Here is a 20,089-nt window from a genome sequence, read left to right as displayed (position 1 = left end):
ATAAGTGTCCCATGGGTCAGGCTCTCCTAATGGGTGCCCCCATAACCCCAATGTGTGATCATTGTGAACCTGGAGATGAAGCATCTATTGGATCATGATGTGGAGATGCATGAGAGGAAGGAGGAGATGGTGGTGACGGAGTAAGAGGAGGAGATGGCGGTGGTAGAGGAGGAGATGGCGGTGGTGGAGGAGGTTGAGGATGTTAAGTAGGACTGGTAGCAGTATCCTTTGACCTCCTTTTTTGTGTCACAGGAGTGTCTAAAAAGGAGAGGCAACTATTCTTACAGTTGAATCTAGATTTTTCTTTGTCGAATATCCATAGTTTTGAGGATAAGTTCAACAGAAGAATGTGTAAAGTGTCAAAATGTAGTATCTGATGGTTTCAGAACTGAAGAGTGCATCAAGGATTGAGGTTCGCCTGATTTCGGAACTGAAGATTTTGAAGCGGAAAAATGTTTCTTGGCTGGTATCGAGGCAGAAGCAGTCAAAGGCTGGGGTGGTTCTTAAGAGTGGGAGGATCCCAACGTATGTGGCCGATCCAAAGTTGATACAGAGGATTTAACCCTGGTAGATAGTTTCAGTGTCGGACCCGAGAGGGGGCAGCCTATGTGTCATTTCGGATCAGACCATGGCCAGATGGCAGTGGTGGTCCGGCGACCTCTATTAATGAAAAGAGCGAAGATTTGGAAGTCTTTTTAGGTGGAGGGTCCGGGCCGATAGTACTCACACGCTGCCCGGATGGCAGGTTGTGCTCCAATTTCTCCTCTACATAGGAGCCCAAAATCTCGATAGACAAAGCTTCTTCCTCTGCAGCATGCTCTTGTTGGGCATTCTCTTCTCCAAAATTGTCTGGAGTGTTTTCTTTGGAGAGAGGCTACTTGCAGCCAACATGCCCTCAGATTTCGGAGTCTTTTTTGAGCGGAAAGACTTGCAAACGTCACAATCGGCTTCACGAGGATCGGGCGAAAGGCAGAGATTGCACACAAGATGTTGGTCTGTGTAGGGGTACTTGGCGTGACACTGGGGACAAAATCAAAAAGGTGTCAGATCCACCAGGAACACATTTTCAGTGCACGTGTAGAGTAGGCCCGAGATGTGCAGCACCCAAGAGGCAATCAGTCGGGCGTAGGAATGGAAAAGAGAAATCGAAAGAACTATATCATCGAAAACATGATAGGACCGAAAAGTCATACCGAATGGTAGTCGTACAAAGAGGTGATGGCACACACGGACAAACCTGATGGCAGAGAGAAAACAATCTAACAAAGGAGAGAATGCCCACGCACAGTATCACAGGGAAGAGGAGCTACTCTACATCAAATAATTCTTTGAAGAAAAACAACTTGTACAACTCCGAACCCAATACTAGATGGCAGGAATATTCAGAGCATGTGTATCTACAGCCAAACATGCCGTTGAACATCCTCTTACCAAAGGTGTCCAGATTCTTGGATTCCCTATACGATGGTGGGGTAGAGAGCACGCCAGTGATGGCTTTGGAATTGGAGGCCTGGACAACCAGACTCTCTGGGGTAGGGTGCTGTGTAAGCAAATTTGGATCCCCAAGAGAGGGGTGATGGCGGATCATCGTCCTATGCACAGGAGCTCCTGTGCAGGGCTTGGCCCATGCCCTGTGAAAGACATCAGTGAGGGCTGCATTAAGGAGGAGAAGTTGAAGCACCTCAGTCAAGGAATTCATCTTGACTGCCACAAAGACCTGTGCAAGGTCCGTGTAAGGTCCAGGACCTTAGCTGCCTTCCTCATCACCATGGCAAATGAAACCTTTTCCTCTGTAGTCACACCAAGAGAGACTAGGTCAGTGCCTAGAGAGGTGTCTAGACCGCTGGTATCCACCAGTTCTTCTTGCGTGTTATCTTCAGCCTCTTTCAAGGGGTCAGGGTAAGAATATGGATCCTAAAATCTCCCCAACTGTATTCCCCAAAGGGCCTATAAATAAAAGGAGGCACAGTCTCTGACTAGGAGGATTGTGCTCTGGGTGATGCTGACATGACTCCGAATTGGAGTTGGGTATTACAATCAGGTTAGGGTCGATGGCACTGCAAACAGTGCCACTAGAACAGACTCCAGGGAAGTGCTTGGTCTCGCGATTGGAGTGGATACAAATCCAGAAATAGATCCATAGGACCGGACTGCCGACAAGGGCAAACCCGCCGATGGGAATCCAATGGAGGCACCTGCTGATAAAACTCATTCAGCTGGGCATGGATTGCTCCAGCTCCGCAAAATTCTGGGAGACGTGGAGTGGACTCAGGCTCCGAGGCGAACGCATGGAAGCAGGGCCTAGATTTGTGGTACTGTTTCCGAACCTTGTATGAAGACTTGAACCCACACGGCGAAGTCAAAGAGCACTTTATCTTCTTGGACTTTTTGATGCGACTTACCCGACAACGACTTTCAGCGCATCAATCAGTAACCGGGATAGGATTAGCAAGTGGACCGAGGGCCTTTCTTGCGATTGGTCCTGGAGCGTCACAAAATTGACTGGCATTGGGCGCCCAAGAGCTTAAGGGAGCTCTCCCGAACTGCCTTAAGGCTTATGACTTGACAGTCAGGGCAGGCCTTTGAGTCGTGGTCCGGCTCCAGGCAGCAGAGACAAACTGGGAGGTGGTCTGTCACAGTCATCTGCCAGTGTCAGTAACGACAGGGCTTAACCCACACATCTTTTAGGGGACATCCCTATTCGCACACTGGGAGCAAACATGTTGAGAAAACATAAAAAAAAAATTAAAAAAAGACTGAGGTAGCTCTGATGGCGGAAAAAGAACTGATGTCAATGCACTGGCATAGCACCTATATAGGTACTGCATGTCACTTCCAGCATTCACAATGCCGGTCAGTCGATTGACGCAACCTACTGCTCAAGATTTTCAGGATCTAGCCTGACACTTGGTGAATATTCTAAGGTAAGGAATTTGCGGGTAGAAGCCTCTATCAGATTAATCATATTTTCTATCAACATTAATGCTGAGAAAAAACTTTCCAACCTTGCGTGACAAAACGGAATGCTGTAAAAAAGCACACTTTAGATTCAAAGCTATATACATATAGCAATTGCGCTGAACAAGGAGTAAAATTCTGTAAAACTACTGTGGGTTCTCAAGTTATGCTATCATCTTCAAATACTGAACAGCAAATTAAAGCATGTTGGCATTGTTATGCAGACGCCAGTATGGAAAACCATTCCTGGTTATATAATTAAAAAGGCTGACCAAAAGGAGAAAATTTGGGAATTTTCAGCAATTACAGCTAATCTCCCTACTCAAAGCTCTTTTAATTTGAAAGAGCCGGACTGACTGTTAGGATCAAAGTCGTTTGCAAGATTTGGAAAACCTGATCCTTTCTGCTAAATTTTTTTTTTTTTTAAAGCTGGCCCTCCGTTTTATCTTCTGTTAAATCAACAATCACTTAAGTGCAGTGGGGGCACACTTTTATTGTTTTATTGTTGAGCACGTCATTACAGCTGGGCTCTTATTGAATGGGGAAAACTTAATGTGTACCTTCCCTTTTTTAGTTTTCATAACATTTTATTGGCAATTCAACAATAGTAACGTTAATGATATACGGTCCAGAGAAGTAAACACAAATTGAGGCCATGATGTTCCAGACTGTGGAGTTAATCACAAAGAATCAGGAGAGTGACTCCTGCACTTCACCACTCCCGCTCCCCTCTCCCAAAGGCCAACAGATGCCCAGGTCCCTCTCCCCAGAGTTATGCTGCGCAGTGGCCCCCCTCATCCGGCTTTGTAGGTAAGCACTTCATTGTCCAGGACGAATGAGAGGGTGGTATGTGGTGTGAGAACGATCCCCCGGTATCAGGCCCAGTCCCTCCAGAACTTTCCATGTTTCTGTGGGCAACTCCTGGAGGCAAAGATCAGCTTTTCCAGGTCCATGCTTCTGTCCAGTGCTTTTTTCCAATCAGCAAAGGGTGGGGGCATCACCCATCTTCCAAAGTCTGGCTAGATCCTGCTTTTCCACCACCAGTCTCATTCACAATAATGTTTTTTTTAAATAAAAATATCTGTTGCCCTCGACTCTGCCAGACACATGCATCAGAACCAATTTGGGGTCGCTGGGGATGGGCCACCCCTGGACCTCCCCCAGACAGGTCAAGACCCCAGTCCCGGAAGGGACAAGGGCCAGGCATCCCCACACCGTATGAAGGAAATCTCCCTGATGAATGGAGCAACTCAGGCAGGCCGGGGAGGCGATCATGCCCATGAGCCATAATTTTAAATGTTTAATGTAGGCTGTGTGAAGAAATCTGAATTGTGTGAGGCGATCTTGTGCAGCAACAGTTCTCTCCCAGCTAGCCTAGGGATTCCCACCAGTCAACGTCATGGATCTGTTCAAGATCCATGCCCACGTTGGCCTAAGGGCCTGAAAGGAGTTAGGTGTGTTTATAACTAGTGACTTGTATATGAATAGCTTTTATCCAATGGGAGAGATGAGAAGCACCAGAGCCTCTACAGGGCTGAACTCCGGGAGCTCCTTCAGGCCTGAAACATAGGGTTGAAGTACATGTCCGAGCTGCAGAAAGTAGTAGAATTGGGTTTTGTGGAATTTGTATACTTTCTGTAGGTCAGTAAATGATTTGATGTTAGTCCCTGTCATAACGTTCTCCAGGGTTGAGATCCTAGCTGCTGAAGCCATCCAGACACCTATGGGAGCCACCACCCAGTCCACAGAGGGGTTTCTCTTCTTAGGCGTTTGCACCACCACATTGCCTGGTGGGTGTCATGCCAGACCTAGAACACCACCTTCATTGCTAGAGGCAAGTGCTTGGAGAGGTAGGCCACCATGGAAGGCATGGTCAAGTGGGGTGTTCTGCATGGCCTATTTATCTGCATAGTATGCTTGGGTTTGTGAATTCCCATACCATCACTTATTAAGAACTACAAGGTAGCGACTGTAGTATGAAAGGATGTTGGGCATGGCTAGACCACATCGTAGGGGGTTTTGTAGCATTTGGCAAGAGCAATTCAGGTCGATCAATCCTTTTTAGAGGACATGCAGCAGAGTCGTGAAAAGGCGAGTAAAGACGTTCTTGGGTATAGGGACGTTTTACAGCTGGTACAGTAAGTGGGGAAGTTCAACAATCTTATAGATCACTGATCAGGCCATTATTGACAGCGAGAGTGTGGCCACATAGTGAACGTTTGTCTGCAGTCTGGCCAGGTGGGGCTGCAGATTTTCATCCCAAGCCCTCTGTCGGTCTTCAGTAATGAAGACTCCCAGGTATTGGAGCCAGCCATGCACACCTACAATCCATCTTACCAAGCCAGTTATTGTATCTGCACCCCTAGTGGGTACAGGCAGGATTTAGTCATATTGATGCGCAGGCTGGTGTGATTATTGAAGATCCCCAAGATCTGAAGAGCCTCAGGCCCAACCACTGCGTGTCCAACAAAAAGATAAGGACAACGTCCACGTACAAGGCTCTCTCATTAGAGACTCTCTGGCCCCACTAAATACCCTGGATTAAAGTGTCCATCTGCACCACTCTGCCAGTGGATCGATGACCAGGACAAAGAGCAGGGAGGACAGAGAGCACCTCTGCCACGTGCCCCGTTGTATGGGGATCGTGTAAGAAGCTGTGCCCCTGCAGACCTGGGCTTTAAGGTCAATGTAGAGTAGTTTGAGAAAGCTAACATAGTGGAGGCCAAAGTTCATTATGATGAGGAGGGCAATGGGATAAGTCATCACACTAAATAGAAAGTTTTGTAGAAGTCGACCAGGAGCAGCCCTTTCTCCCTTGGTATTCTAGGCGCCAGTGCTAAGGCATTCAAGACCTTCCGGATATTGTGTCTCATGGTTCGGCCAGTTATAAAAGTTGACCGGATGGACCAATGAGTTTGCCACCTTAAACAGCCAGTTAGCTAAGGAATTTTACCCAGATCTTCACCTCTGCGTTTAAGCGAGAAATCAGGAGGTAGGAGAAGCAGTGGGTCAGGGTTGACCCAATTTGGGGGTACCTTATGTCGGCTATGTGCAGGTCAGTGGGCAATCAACCAATTTCTAGCACTTCAGTAAAGACCTACGCCATCATCAGACCTATACTTGCCTTGTATGCGTTTTTGAACTCCACCAGGAGCCCGTTGGGGACTAGAGTCTTGCCTGACTGACACTGGGAGAGATCTTCCCCAGCTCCTCCACTGTAATCGCCTCCTCCGGAAAGACCATGTCTGCCATGCTGAGGTGACAGGCGGGCACGTCTACCATAAAGGAGGTCAGATCTAGTTCTGTAGGCAGCGAATTTGGCAACAACTGCTATCTCTTCATGAATGGTGGTGGCAGCGTTAGCCACCAGGCAGCCTATTGGTATGCGAGTGGTGGAAGAGGAGCAGAGAAGTCTTGACACCTGAATGGCAGATGCAGCATTGAATGGCTGTCGTGGCAGTCTAAAATCAGCCGGCATGTTCACATACGGCAGGCACGAGGAAGATCGCTAGATTTAAAACACCCCTCTATTGGTGGTTAACTAGTAAATATCTCAACAAATTCCATAAAATGCGTTATAGAAATGCCAAGTTAACCCCTTTGAAAATAGGAAGTCTAATAAACAGTGATTCCCTTAAGTTTAGAATGCTGCTGTAACTAACTCTGCTACTAAGGCTCAAAGAATAAATTTGAAATAAAACCTAAACAACGTCTTTATACACTTCAATAAAAATCCTCAGCAGTGTGGAGTCATTAACTTTGGTATGAGATATCTACTAGTTAAGCACCAATAGAGGGGCTTTTTAAATCTAGCGATCAAGGGTACGACCTTGTAGGCTGCCTTTATAGATTCCTCAACAACGTGCAACCGAGGGAGGCTGTGGAGGAAGTTGGTTGCAATGGGGATTCCAGCGCATTTGCTTAGGCTGGTTATCGCATTGCATTCCTCAACTTGAACTCAGGTCCTGAAGGGAGGGAACCAGGGCCTGTCGAGTAAAGTGGAAACCCATAATGGGTTGAAGCAAGGATGCTTATTAGCACCTCTCCTTTTTTCTCTTTATATCAATGACTTGCCTAATAGGGTGGGGCAATGTAAGGGGAATCCACTGAAGCTAGGAACAATGAAACTTGGTTGTCTACTTTACGTGGATGACGCCATCCTGCTAGATGTAACTCCGATAGGTTTACAAAGGCGACTTAATGAGCTAGGCCTCTATGCTGATGAATACGTTTTAAAAATAAATATCTCCAAGAACAAAATTATGGTCTTTAAGTCAAGGGGATGCCGGGCTAGAAAAAATAAGCACTGGTTCTAGGGGAAAGATAATCTAGATGCAGTGAGATTATACCCGTTTTTAGGTAGAATTTATTTCAAGCAACTGCTCAAGCAGTGATCACATTAGCCAGTGCAGTAGTAAGGCAATATCTCAGGCCTCTGCAATTGGCAGGCTATATAAATGTTGCAGACAAAGACATTTTGCCCATGTTTTATCGGTCTAGAAGATTAAAATCCTGCCCTCATTGAGTTAAACTTGTTTATCAGTTGATGGAACAGCACTGTGCCTTTTTTGAGAAGGTGGATGGGTGCATTTGGCGTCAAATTTGTAACCTGAATTGTGTGGCTGCTCCAGTGGCCCTTTGGCTCGAATTTGGGCTCCCTTCAACTTAAGTGTTTGCTATGGCAGCAAGCCTAAGGTGGGGTAATGCTTTATTGAATAGTGATGCAAGCTCTATACGTGCTGCATTAAAAACAGGATGTTTTTTCCTGTTTGAAGGGAAAAAGAGTTGTTTTTAGAAATTAAGCGATAGCCTTAGACTGGTTTGAAATTGGGCATAGTTGAGCATGTCCTCTCCCAAAACAGATTTTGAAAAAAGTAATTAAAAAAAACTATTTATGAAGTTAGTCGTAAATGGGATATTGTACTGTGTTCAAGGCATTCTAGGAATGATACAATAGTGCAGAGTAGCCTGTTCAAACAACCTCAACCATATGTCTTATGGAACCATCCCCATGGAGTGCGTATAACTATTCTGTTACTAGGGCTGAATTTGCTCCTTTTGCAAATCATAACAGGAGCATGGAAGGGATTAGCCAGGGAGCATAGACTTTGCGACCTGTGTGGAAATTGGGTGCAAGATTTAGATCATGTGTTATTTGTTTGTCCTCTATTACAGACATTACGACACCAATTATTAAGACCAGTGATTTTAAAGTATAAAATCACCTCGGCCGTGGAGGCCCGAAACAGAGAGGGTAATTATACTGTTTTTAGCTTTGGTCTTGTTGATTGTGGCCTATCTGGGTAAAAATGTGCACATTACAAGTAGAACTCCAGGGTATTAGGAACTGTACTGTTGAAGTTGTTAGAATATTGATATTGCTTGAAAGCCGTTGGCACTGACCTTGCACTGTACTGTAATTGAATTGCACAATTGACCTCAAACATGTGGTATGTTCAGGTTTTGAACTATTTCGATTTATTCTGCTGCACTTGCACTTTATATGTTAAGGACTTTCATTATACGTGGAGTATGTTTTATCTAGATTACTGCTGCTATGTATTTTGCATCATATGTAATCAATTGCGTGGCTTCCAATTGTTACGTTTCCAGAATGTATTTTATCTCGTTAACAATTGTACAATTCATTTTTTTGCAGTTTTGTTTGTACACTTTATGTGCAACACTTAGGAGTTCCAAATCATAATAAAAATGAATTAATGTGTAGACAACGAAGGCTGGCGCATGCCTGAACAGTGGTATCAGCCTTTGCTCTGGCACAATGAGTGCTTAGTCCATGGACAATCCATCTAGAGATGGTTCTCTTCTGCACACCTTTCCCATTGTCCCCCTCAAAGAATCCCACAAAGAGCCGATTGTCCAGCAGATGGCCCTTGGAACAATTATTGTAAAACCTCTTTGAGTCTAGGTGATGAAGTCTTCCTTCCTCTTTAGAAGGATGAGATGGGGTGAAGAATGCTGGCAGGGTAATGAACTGTCCTATGTGGAAAGGCGTGACAACTTTCAGGAAAAATGCTGCTCAAGTCCTGATCACTAGCTTGTCTGGGAAGAAAGTGGTATACAGTTACTGGACCCTGTATGTAGGTAATTCATTTGACGAGCTGACATTATCGCTATAAGGAGCACTATATTTAAGGTGAGCAATCTGAGATGGCAGCTATGCATTGGCTCACATGGAATGCGCAAGAAAAAAATGAGAACCAGATTGAGATCTGACTGAGGCATCTCAAAAGGTGTTGGCAGGAAAAGAAGGGCCAGTCCTTTTAAAGAAATGCACTAACTAGTGATTTGAATAAATATGGTTGATCAGGAAAACGTAAACACGCTGAAAGAGCCGACAAATAACCTTTAACTGTCACCGAAACAAGACATCAACTGTTGCCGCTCAATGTTCAAGCATTGACATGTAGGTTGTGCAGGTTTGGGTGCAGGACCCTGCACTGCTGCATGAGGTCCTCATAAAGGGGTAGATGGATCAGAGTAGAGATACTCATGGCCAGAAGTTCTAGGTACCACACACTCCTCGACCAGTCCAGTAAACTGGGTCGTGTCATTCCTGATCTTCGTTCAGAACTTTTGGCAGGAGAGGTGGAGGCGGGAATGCGTATACGAGTCCCGAGTTCCAATCCAAGCGAAATCGTCTCCCAGCGAGAACCGCCCTGGGAACACCAGCGTGCAAATGTCTTCCAGCGAGAACCACCTTGGGAGCTTCAACGTGCACATGTTTGGACACTGCGTACTCTCAGTGGTTAAAAAATTAAGCCAGAGTTCTCCCTATTGTTGGAACGTGCCCTGTACCACCATGGAGTACAGCCTTCATTTATGATCAGCTAGCCAACATCGCCTGAGTTTGTCCTCCCTGGCGTTTAAAGATCCTGCCAGGTGCAGGACAACCAGGGGAATGCCTTGATGAATAAGACAATTCTAGAGGCACAGGGCTTTCTGGCACAAGACCCACAACCACACTCTGCCCTGTTTGTTAAAGCACCACATGCAGTTGTGTTGTCGCTGAGAACCTGCACCAGTTCCCCCTTGATGGACTAAAGGAATGCTTCCAATGCAAAACAAATTGCCCATTACTGCAACAAGTTGATGTGGAGGCATATTTCTGACAGGTACCAGAGAACTCTGATAGCCACATCTCCCAAATGACTTCTCCAAACAAGCAACAATGCATCCGTCACAACCTTTAGCCCTGAGTGGGGTAGGGAGAGGGGGGGGTCTGTCACCAGCAGTCTGGCAGCCACCACTGCAGATCTTTTGCAGTCTCCTCCAATACCTGGATGGAATCCAACAGGTTCCCTTGATGCTGAGCCCACTAAGACTTCAGAACCAACTGAAAAGTCCCCATGTGCCACCTGGTGTGGTCCACAGTAGAATACAAAGAAGCCAATAATTCTGGGAGTCTCTCACTAAAACCCAGGCCTAGGGTTGAAACATAGGGATAATAGCCTGAATGTCCTGGACTCATTGATGCGGAGTGAAGTCCTGGAAAAGCACTATATCCAGGACGACTTCAATAAAAGAGAGGAGCCTCTGTAAAGGAGTCCGGTATGACTTTGGCATGTTGATGGAAAATCCCAGTGATGTCAACAGGTTGGCCATTATCTGAAGGTTATCTGTGAATGTCTGAGACGAACTTGTCTTCAGCAACGACTCATTGAGGTCAGTTAAGACTGGTAACCTTTAAAAGTGGGCAGCGATCACCACCATCACTTTCGTGAACACTCGAGACGCACTGGTTAGGCCAAAGGGGAAAACTGAGAAATGAAAATGCTTGTGGCTTACCTGAAACCACTGGCAATGCCATGGGGACTGCAGGACGGTAAAGTGGAAATAGGCTTCCTCAAGATCCAACTCTACGATCCAGTCTTAGGTCCACAGCTTGGGATAGACAGATTATTGTAAACTTGTCCTTCCTGAGGAAGTAGTTCAGAGGGTAAAGGTAGATGATAGTGGAGGCCTCAGTCCTCCTTCAGCACCAGTAAACAACAGGATTAACAACCAGTCCAGACCTCCGATGTCGGCACCCTCCCTATGGCTCTCTTGTCAACGAGGACTTGACCCCTCCCCTCTCAGAAAGGAAAAGTGGTTCTCCTGGAGGCATTGTGGTGTAAGAGGCATGTCCGGAGGGATGGAGAGGAATGGGAAGGATTAGCCGTTTGGGACTATGTGGAGCACCCATTGATCCAAAGTGATGCTCTGCTCCCCATGGATGGAAAAGGTGAACCAACCTTCTACCAGGAGACTGTGCGTCGCAGAGGGCAACTCCAAGTGGTTTTGAGTGGTTGCGGAGAGGCTGGAGAATGGGTAGTTTTTTTTCTCCCCATGGGCCTGGATGCTGATTGATAAATCACTGACTTTTTCCCTTTGCCCTTAAAGGCCTGGGATGTCTACTGTTGCTGCGGCAAGGTTAGACATGGTCTTTACTGGACCCCTCTTCAGAAGCCTCAAAGGGGGCAAGCTTGTCGAGGAAATTGCTGTGCAGGCAATGCCAGTCCGGCAAAGCGCACTGTTGCCTGCTATCCTTAATGTGCTCCAAGGCTGACTCAGCCTCATCTGCGAAGAGACGTGTGCCATCAAATGGCTTGTCCATGAGGAATTGCTGTACATCGCTAGAGAACCCTGTGGAGAAAATCCATTTGTGGCGCTTATGCACCACACTGTTACCGAATGCCCTACCAAAGCAGTCGGTAGTGTCCACACCTGAGTGTATGACATTTTGCTGCATCATGACCATCATCCATCATGAGTTGAAGGCTAGTGTTAAGGTCATTCGGGACTGCTAGCAAGATTGCTGCCACCATGTCCCACAACACATGAGAATAGCGTCCAAGGAGGCAGCTGCAGTTCATGCAGCGTACGGTGAGGCTGGCAGAGGGGAACATATGTACGGCAAACGTGTCCATGCCCTTCAACTGTCTGGAGGGGTGGTCTGGAACATGCTGGTGTTGAACATGCTCGTAGGCTTGGACCACCAGACTCTCTGGTGTCAGGTGTTGCAGGAGAAGGGCTGGGTCTCCCAGGGCCGGCCTCTGTGCTCTGGTTATCTGTCTGATATTTGGTGGGTAATACCCTGGTTTCTCCCAGATTCCAAGTAGTATGTGAGTTAAGACCTTGTTAAAAGACTGGAGGGATTCCTGTGAGGTCTGTCAGGGCTGGAGAACCTCTGTTAGGACGTTTGTCTTGATCTCAGCAGTGGTTAACAGTACTGGTCTCTGAATGACCTTGGCACAGAGGCAGGCTCTTCTGTTGATGGGCAAGGCGTAAGTGAATTAAGGCCAGGGTCAGGGAAGGCATTCAGACCACTGGCATCTTGAAGACCCAAAAATAGGTTCTCATCATCAAACATTTGTCACTTACCTTCATTGAGCCAGTGCAGTGTTTGGTGTATAGGAGGCGTCTCTAAATCTAAATAAACTATGGGGCGAGGGGGAAATTGTGACTTCGTGGGAGTTGCTCTGGAGCTCGCTGCAAAATTGTTTCCATGTCCAAAAGGACTTTCTCTACATAATCAGCTGCGTCAGTACTGGCATAGATGCTCTGGACCTTGTGTCGGTTGTGGCACTGTAAAAGGTATAAAGTTTGGCTCTGGCCCCAGAGTTGGGCTGATACTGGAAAGGGGTCATGGGGCACAGTCTGAGTCAGTGACGAATCCACTGATAGTGGACTGACTGGAGGCCTCCTCGATTGCTTAGGGCCCGAAGGCACCCCAGGGGCATCCAGTAGGGTACCAAACAACTGCAACATGGCCTCTCTAAAGGTCTGGGGTTATTTCTGTGTCGCTGATAGACCCGGGAACTCAGGTTGCATCAATATCAAAGCCAGAATCGGTTCAGAAGTAGGACACAGAGTCCACGGCTTCGATATACCATGAGTCATGTCTATCATCATGATGGGAGTGGAGAATGAAGTTGTTTCGTGTTTCGACTTATGTTTCTTCTTTTTAGATTTTAGACTTTCCTGACAATTTTGACCTGGAGGAGGAGTGCTTGCGAGAACAAGCCCGGGAACTAAAACAGACACATTCTCAACTTCAAGCAGGACCAGACCTTTTGGTGATTTTCTGCGACAGTCTGGGAATGCGGTCTCAGATGGTATCGGATTAATCCAAGAGCATTTGTCACAAGAAGCGGAGTCGTGTGAGAAGTCAGAGACAGCAATCATGCGTGTTCATTACCAACATTTGTTTGTGCCAACCCTTACAAGGTTTTAACCCGATTGCTTTTGGAGGGGACATGGCCCTTGCATTCTAAAAATAGTTTCAACCCTGACAGCATTCGAGGGAGTCACCTCTGGATCCACACCGAAAAACAAGAGAAGAAACTGGTGTCGGCATGCAAAGGCTGGGACTACGTAGGAGCCCCAGGGCGGGACACATCCCACACAGAGCTACAGCTACAGACGTGCGCAAGAAATGCAAAGAAAATACTCCAGATACAGTCTGTCACCTCGGGGTATTCACAAGGTGAGGAATCTGCATTTAGAAGTATCCATCCAAAACCAAAAAGCTCTTGTAAAAGGGCCAAACACAGAAAGGGAAAAAGCAACAAATAGCAGCATGGCATTGAGATGGACATGAAAGCGATCCAATCTTGTGCAAGGACTGGCTATTTGGAGTATGGTATAAAATGCTGACTCCTGACAGACAGCTGAAACTGTCTGAAGCGATGCTGCAAAAAGCGTTAAAATAAGCAGCACTTAGATTCCAACCACTAGATGGTAGAATAATTGCTCTTTAAATCAAAAGTAAAGTCTTGTAGCCACTATTAAAATGGAGGCTATTTTTTTTATTTCCGGTCTAAAATATTAACAATCCCATGCTAAATGTGTTGTTAATAAAAGTCAGAGCATTGCAAGTATTTCAAAAGAACCCTTGATACATCTGGCCCCTAGGGCCAGATGTATCAAGGGTTTTACCGGTCGCAAACGGGCCGATTTGCAGAATCGGCCGTTCGCGAACGGTAATAAGCCTTAATGGATGTATCAACCCAATAGGCATTCGCAAAATGGGTAATCACAATTTTTGCAATTACCTGTTTTTCGAATGCAGTTAGGGAATCGCAATTTGCGATTTCCTAAATGCAATGCAAGAAGCATTCTCAGAATACAAATTTGCATTAAGGAATCGCAAATTTCCACCAACTTCAAGTTGGTGGTAATTTGCAAATCCTTAGAAAAATGCACAAAAATGCATTTTTTGAAGTGCCATTTAGTGCATACACATGCCCTTAGGACATGTGTGTGCGCCACATGCGCACACTTACCTTTTTTGGGGGTGCATCAGGAGAGCCTTATGGTCCCCTGGTACCCTTGCAATTGCATTCGCAATTTGCGATTATCTATTTGGTAATCGCAAATTGCGAATGCCTCCCAATTCATTCCTATGGGCCTCTAGGCTATAGGAATCAATGGGAAAGCATTCAGTAATAGCGAATCGCAATTTGTGATTCATTATTAAGGAATATGTGGGAATCGCTATTTTTTGGGTGAAACCTACACACATTGCATTTGAGATTCTAAAATAGCAAATAAATCAAATTCGCTATTTTAGAATCACAAAATGCAATGTTGATACATCTGGCCCAAAAACCTTTAACATTTTTGGCAAGTATACAAAGTATCAATACAAATTAAAAAATTCTTTTTTGTGAAAACTTATCTTTTACTCAACCTACACAATATTTGAGATAAAGTAGGATATTGTATTTACTACAGTGTTAAAATATGCATTACATGTACATGCATTTTATATTTTGCAATAAAATGTTCAATTAAGGTGAAATAGTTACCATTTTGGAACGTGTACTTTGGATGCCTTGATCTGAAAATAATCAAATATGAGATTAAGTACATTTAATTTATCTGATTTATCAGAAATAAAGTTAACATTAGAACACTACAGACATGCAAATTAATTGGTGTCATTTTATTTGCAGTAGGATGTTAGACAATGTTAACTCCTTTACTGCTAAGGTCTTCGAAATCAAGTACTACGCACTTCAGCCACTGTACTGAGGTGCATGACTTCATCGTCATAGAACCGAGGCTAAGGGAAACCTCTGGTTTTAATAAGCTTCCTGAAACTTCTGGTGTCAGGAGATTTCCCCAGATTTCAGCAAGCTCTGGTCAGTAGCTGATTCACTCTTTCTAACTAATGCCCCACAAGATTGTTGATATCAGCACATCATGACCATGATTCATGAGTGGTGCTGCAGTCTACTCTGAAAACAGTTAATGCAGCAATAACCCTGCTGCTCAAGATACACAGAAAGAGAACTGCTGGAAAACAGAGATAGTCGTCTTTTCAAGGAGCACATCTGACTCCTGCCCTAGAATCACAACACAGCTCCCATTACTACCCTTCAGCATAGGGGCTGACACTCTTAGGCCTGTCTCCTTTTCATGAAACAAATATTTATAACACAAATTAAATGCAGCATTACATTACTTTCAGTTATTCAGGTCAGAAGAGTACACACATGAATAGTGACCTGCACAGAATAGGTCAACAGTTGAGCGCACAAACGATCCCTACTGCTATTGAAGACATCTCTTAATATGTTATTTACTGCCTAACAGTTTGAGAAATCTTTTTGGGGGGAGGGAAGGGGGGGCCGTGTGTGTGTGTGTGTTTTAAGAATGTTGAGCAGGATGTGACTTATCCAGGGCCCGAACATTTATATATTTCTGAAGGCAGCCTTTATTTTCATATCACCTGTTTTATCACACACTGATCCATGCCCTTGCTCCATTCTGGGGTTGTAAGGCACAATTAATTCCACCATTCTCTTGCAATGTCTCATTTAGCAATCATCAGTCACAGGGAGCCGAATATAGGTTTTTGTCTGTGCAAGTCAACATCGTAAGGGAAACCGACAATATAGACTTGTGGTATCCGTGGGACACTTATCCCAGTCCAACACAAAGTTCATCAACTATTCCACTCCAACATGTTTGTATTATCCTGCACGCTCAGTTTATGTGCTAGAAAACAGCTTCCCTTTTTGTTACATTTCAGGTAATTGTCAGACACAAATAGGCCTATCTTATATAGATTATTCCTAATGTAGCAAGCCATTTGAAACATTTTCAGCTGCATCAGGCACAGGAACGCTCTGACCGCAATCTGCCTTGAGTGCACGAGGAAGGCCTCCCAGTTTACTCTACCATTGGGCCAAATTCTCTCTATGTGTTTCAAGTGTCCTGGAAGCGGTTGCCGCATTATTTATTAGGGTGTTATCAAAGGCAGAAATTACTGCCCTATTCAATTCATTGGACAATAACATGCATTCCATGGGCGACGCCTCTGGTAAATTGGGCAAATCCATGAAGCAAATCACCAGTGTGTGTTGTAATTGTGCATATTTAAATCCCTGAGAGAGCCAATTCATATTCATCCTGCATCTAACTGAAGCCCTTTACAACACCCCTCCCCCGGCACTCATGGCTCAGCCTGGAGATGCTATACCTTCCGATCTGTGGAAGCCCTTCAACTTTATTACGTCTCCCAGTTTCCCTATTTTTTAATGCAGCAACTAGTACACTGTTGGTCCTCTACTCGATAATACGCCAAGTAGGAACTCATATTATCTACTCATCAAATTCCTCTGGGTACTTATTATTTTTCTGCTTAACAAATTTCATACTTATGGGTTCGGCCTTGTAAAGTATATGAGTGACTCTTTCGCCTCTATGGTACTCGCCTGGTACACCAAATGCGGGAGCCTCTCTCGCTTATTTAACTGTCTTTATCCTATTGGTTATCATCACTGGTGATTTTCTATCTCTCTCTCTCATTAGACTACGTCTTATTGGAAATCAACACTTGGTGTTTTCTCTGCTCATTTCTTTCTCTCAAGTATGCCTTTCCTCACTTTAAAGAATAACGGCAATCTTGCACTTTGAATGGATGGGTAGTTACCCATATTCTGGCAGATGTCATAGTTGTAATATCCAGGATATTATAAATGATCTTACAGCTACCTTCTCATAGCCTGTAGCCTTGAAAATCTCCTACATGCAGAACTAAACATTTGATAAATATTGTGTGTATGTATTTAAGTCTGCTTTCACCACTTCAATTAATGCGACTATTGTGCTACATGCACCTAATTTGCTGTCACTTCTTCAATCAACACAGACTATCAATTCACACTAGAAGAAGAAGAAACCAATAATTCACCATTAATACCATTGTATTTTTCAATTCATACGTATTGCTGTGTTCCTATCCACTTGATAGGACAATGGTACGTAAAAAACGTATGTATAAATTATTAGGAACTTTCCAATGAAAAGTTCATACCGACCCTCGTGTGGCAAGAGTATTGTGTTTTAGCATTCACTTGGCACCTCATGATTGCACCACATCACCCTATTTGGATGTGTGACCCTGATGTACCCATCACTACCATTGTAATAGTATTTCTCATTGTGGTGCCCATCAATGGGAATATCTCATTTGGGAATCTCGGCACCAACTGGAGAATGCCACACCAGCAGGTGAATGTCATAGTATTGTTACATACCCTTAGCAGGGTCTTTTGTTGCTTGGGGCGGCCTGAATATACCCTTTCCTATATATGTATTTCTATATAGTGTATTCTTCCCTTACTTCCAAGTTCATCCCTATAAGAGATTTGGGCCAGTTTCTGCAGTCTAATTTCTTCCTCTGTCAAGGGGCTTGAGGGAATATTCATGAGCCACTCCAGTGTGTGTATTTTCCCCCTGTGTATGGTAACCCTGTGCATGGTCACCCCTCTATGGATCTTGACCCCTGTCATGATCTATAGAGGAATCATCACTTGGATCATGCATCCTGCCTTTGAGGACAATGAGCTGGGAGACCCAATTATGCAGTTGTAATCCTATATAAATTAATCAAAGCAATTTGCGATGAACCCGCATCCCACCTCTCTGGCGTCAGCCTGTGAACAAAGGTGTCGGATATGAGGTATGGTGTTTTCACAACTAGGTTTAATTAGGAAATGCCATCATCCTGAAGATCGCAATGCTCCTCATTTTCAAACCCAGCTTGAAAATGCACAGTTGAGGACTAGATAAGAGTTACTTTTATTCTATTTTGGGTTACCTCTGTCCCTAGGTATCTGAATAAGTGCAGGGTGGAGTGTTCTACTCATGTAACCTCAGCACTACGGCACTGTCCACATTGATCTGCTATCAAAATATTCAGCAAAAGTCCAGGTAATTGCAAGTAGCTCCAGCATCCTCTGGAGTGTCTCTGCCACATATAGAAGAATGTATCTTATGTAGAGCGAAAATGTATCCTTTGGACTGTCTTCCCTTTTGAACCCATTAATTTAGGGCATGAATGTAATGAAACAGACTAGGGATTCAATTTCCAATGAAGTCAGCGTGATAAGAGTGAAGAGAATTGGCTTCCCAGGCCCGTGCCTCTCCCCCAAGTTGAAAGCATCTGGTATAATCCCATTCACACTCATTCATTGTTGGGGCCATGTACAGGAGATGGATCCAGGGTCTAAATGCTGAACCACTCTTAAGTGCTCCAGGACTAAGGATAAAAATTGCTAGTCAATTCAGTGGTGCAACGAAAGTTGAGGGCCCCCCCCTGCAAGATAAATGGAGGAGCCCCCGCTCCTAAATTAACCCGGGGCGCTCAGGCCTGAGTACTGTGCTGAGGGGACCCCGTGCAGCTCGGGTCCCCCACAAAGAGGGGGCCTGTCTTATGCCACTGAGTCAATTGAATCAAATGCCTTCTCAGTGTTCAGTGAGAAAATTGTTAGCACGTGTCATATGCTGTCCAACCAACTGTAAAGTCTATGGAAGTTAAGTATTGTGGACCTCCTGGGCATAACATTGGTTTGATCCAAATAAATCAAGGCTGCTATAGCATTCAGGAGTCTATTTGCCATAACTGTAGTGAGTATTTTCAGCTCTATGTTAAGAAGTGAGATTGGGAGGTATGAGGAGCATTACGATTTAGATTTGCCCTTTTTAGGTCTCGCCTGAGCTAGCGCACATGCGCTGCTCAGCGAGGCATTTTGTAAGGGCTTTTAAATTCCAAACACACGCTCATGCGTGTGCTTGGAATTTATCACTTGGTATTGGGCTTTGCATGCTGTCTTACTAAGAAAGACAGCACACAATTGGCCCAAGGGGGGTACATGTCCCGCCTTCTCTGTTCTGTGGCCTAGGGTCCGCGGGAGCGAGCATGAGGGCCATATGTTTCCAATTATCGCGCCGCGTCTCGCGATCAAGTTAATTGGAAACAGATGGGCAAACGCGGCGCTTTCACCGCAGTGGGCACATACGCGCTCGCGCACCACTTTATTTCCACGCTTGTCTTTCAGCGCTTGTTTTTTCTTTTCGGTTTCCTGACCGTCGCCTTTCAGTATTCGCATGATCCTGCGGTAAGTCTTGTGTTGTCCGGCGGCCGCCATGAGCTCTGACCCAGTTCGGAAGAAATCTGAGCTGTCAGGTGATTGCCTCTGTACTGCCCACACAGTCGTTACTTCTCGCCATTTCATCGAACACACACGCCAACCACTCAGACATTTCCCCATAAGTCAGACGCCTTAATGATTATCCATGCACTCGTCTCCTCCTGGGTCCAAGGGAGTTGTCACTTTCACAATGCAAACTCGAAACCTCCACTTTTATTTTAAACCTCCTTTCCGACTGCGTTGTCCTTGTGCCCTCCACGAGCCAAAACGCCGTTATCTTTAGGAGGTCTTCCAGTGACGCCACACCTTTAGCAGATGGCAGCCGCTTTTACTCGACCTTGCTTTCAGTTCATCCAAGTCCTGGTAAGGAGGTGGGTGCTGCTCTCCCCCCTTCCCCCTATATGTAGCGTGCCTGTCTGAGATAATAATACATAGACTGTTTCCTGCCTGCAGCCCGCACACTATTTTTTAGCCAGGCCTCTCTTCGGCACAAATCTTAACCCAGTTAAGCCAGACACATCTGCTTAGCCTCGCCTTCATTTTAATTAGACACTGGAATGGGGGACTGACCTAGCAGGTCTCTTACATATAGTGCTCGATCTGCGAATCCTTCCTTTGCATTCCGTGTGCAGAGCATCGCCCCCTCGAGGACTGATATCTCCCGGTGCAAAATTACTGCTGCC

At 45.2% G+C, this 20,089-nt stretch overlaps 1 protein-coding gene across 1 annotated transcript in view; it reads right to left on the bottom strand.

Annotated features, from left to right (window-relative positions):
- The window catches only part of ZMYM2 (zinc finger MYM-type containing 2), a 1,132,334-nt gene that overhangs the window by 464,774 nt on the left and 647,471 nt on the right, over window positions 1–20,089 (bottom strand). Inside the window, exon 12 of the mRNA XM_085621554.1 lies at window positions 14,772–14,803. Within this exon, the coding sequence (XP_085477680.1) occupies window positions 14,772–14,803 (32 nt within the window). The remainder of the gene's footprint in view (window positions 1–14,771; window positions 14,804–20,089) is intronic.

This window comes from Triturus cristatus, chromosome 8 (assembly GCF_964204655.1).
Source record: "Triturus cristatus chromosome 8, aTriCri1.1, whole genome shotgun sequence".
Classification (NCBI taxonomy): Eukaryota; Metazoa; Chordata; class Amphibia; order Caudata; family Salamandridae; genus Triturus; species Triturus cristatus.
Note: the sequence above shows the minus strand (reverse complement) of the source record. Positions and strands in the feature narration are given on the sequence as shown.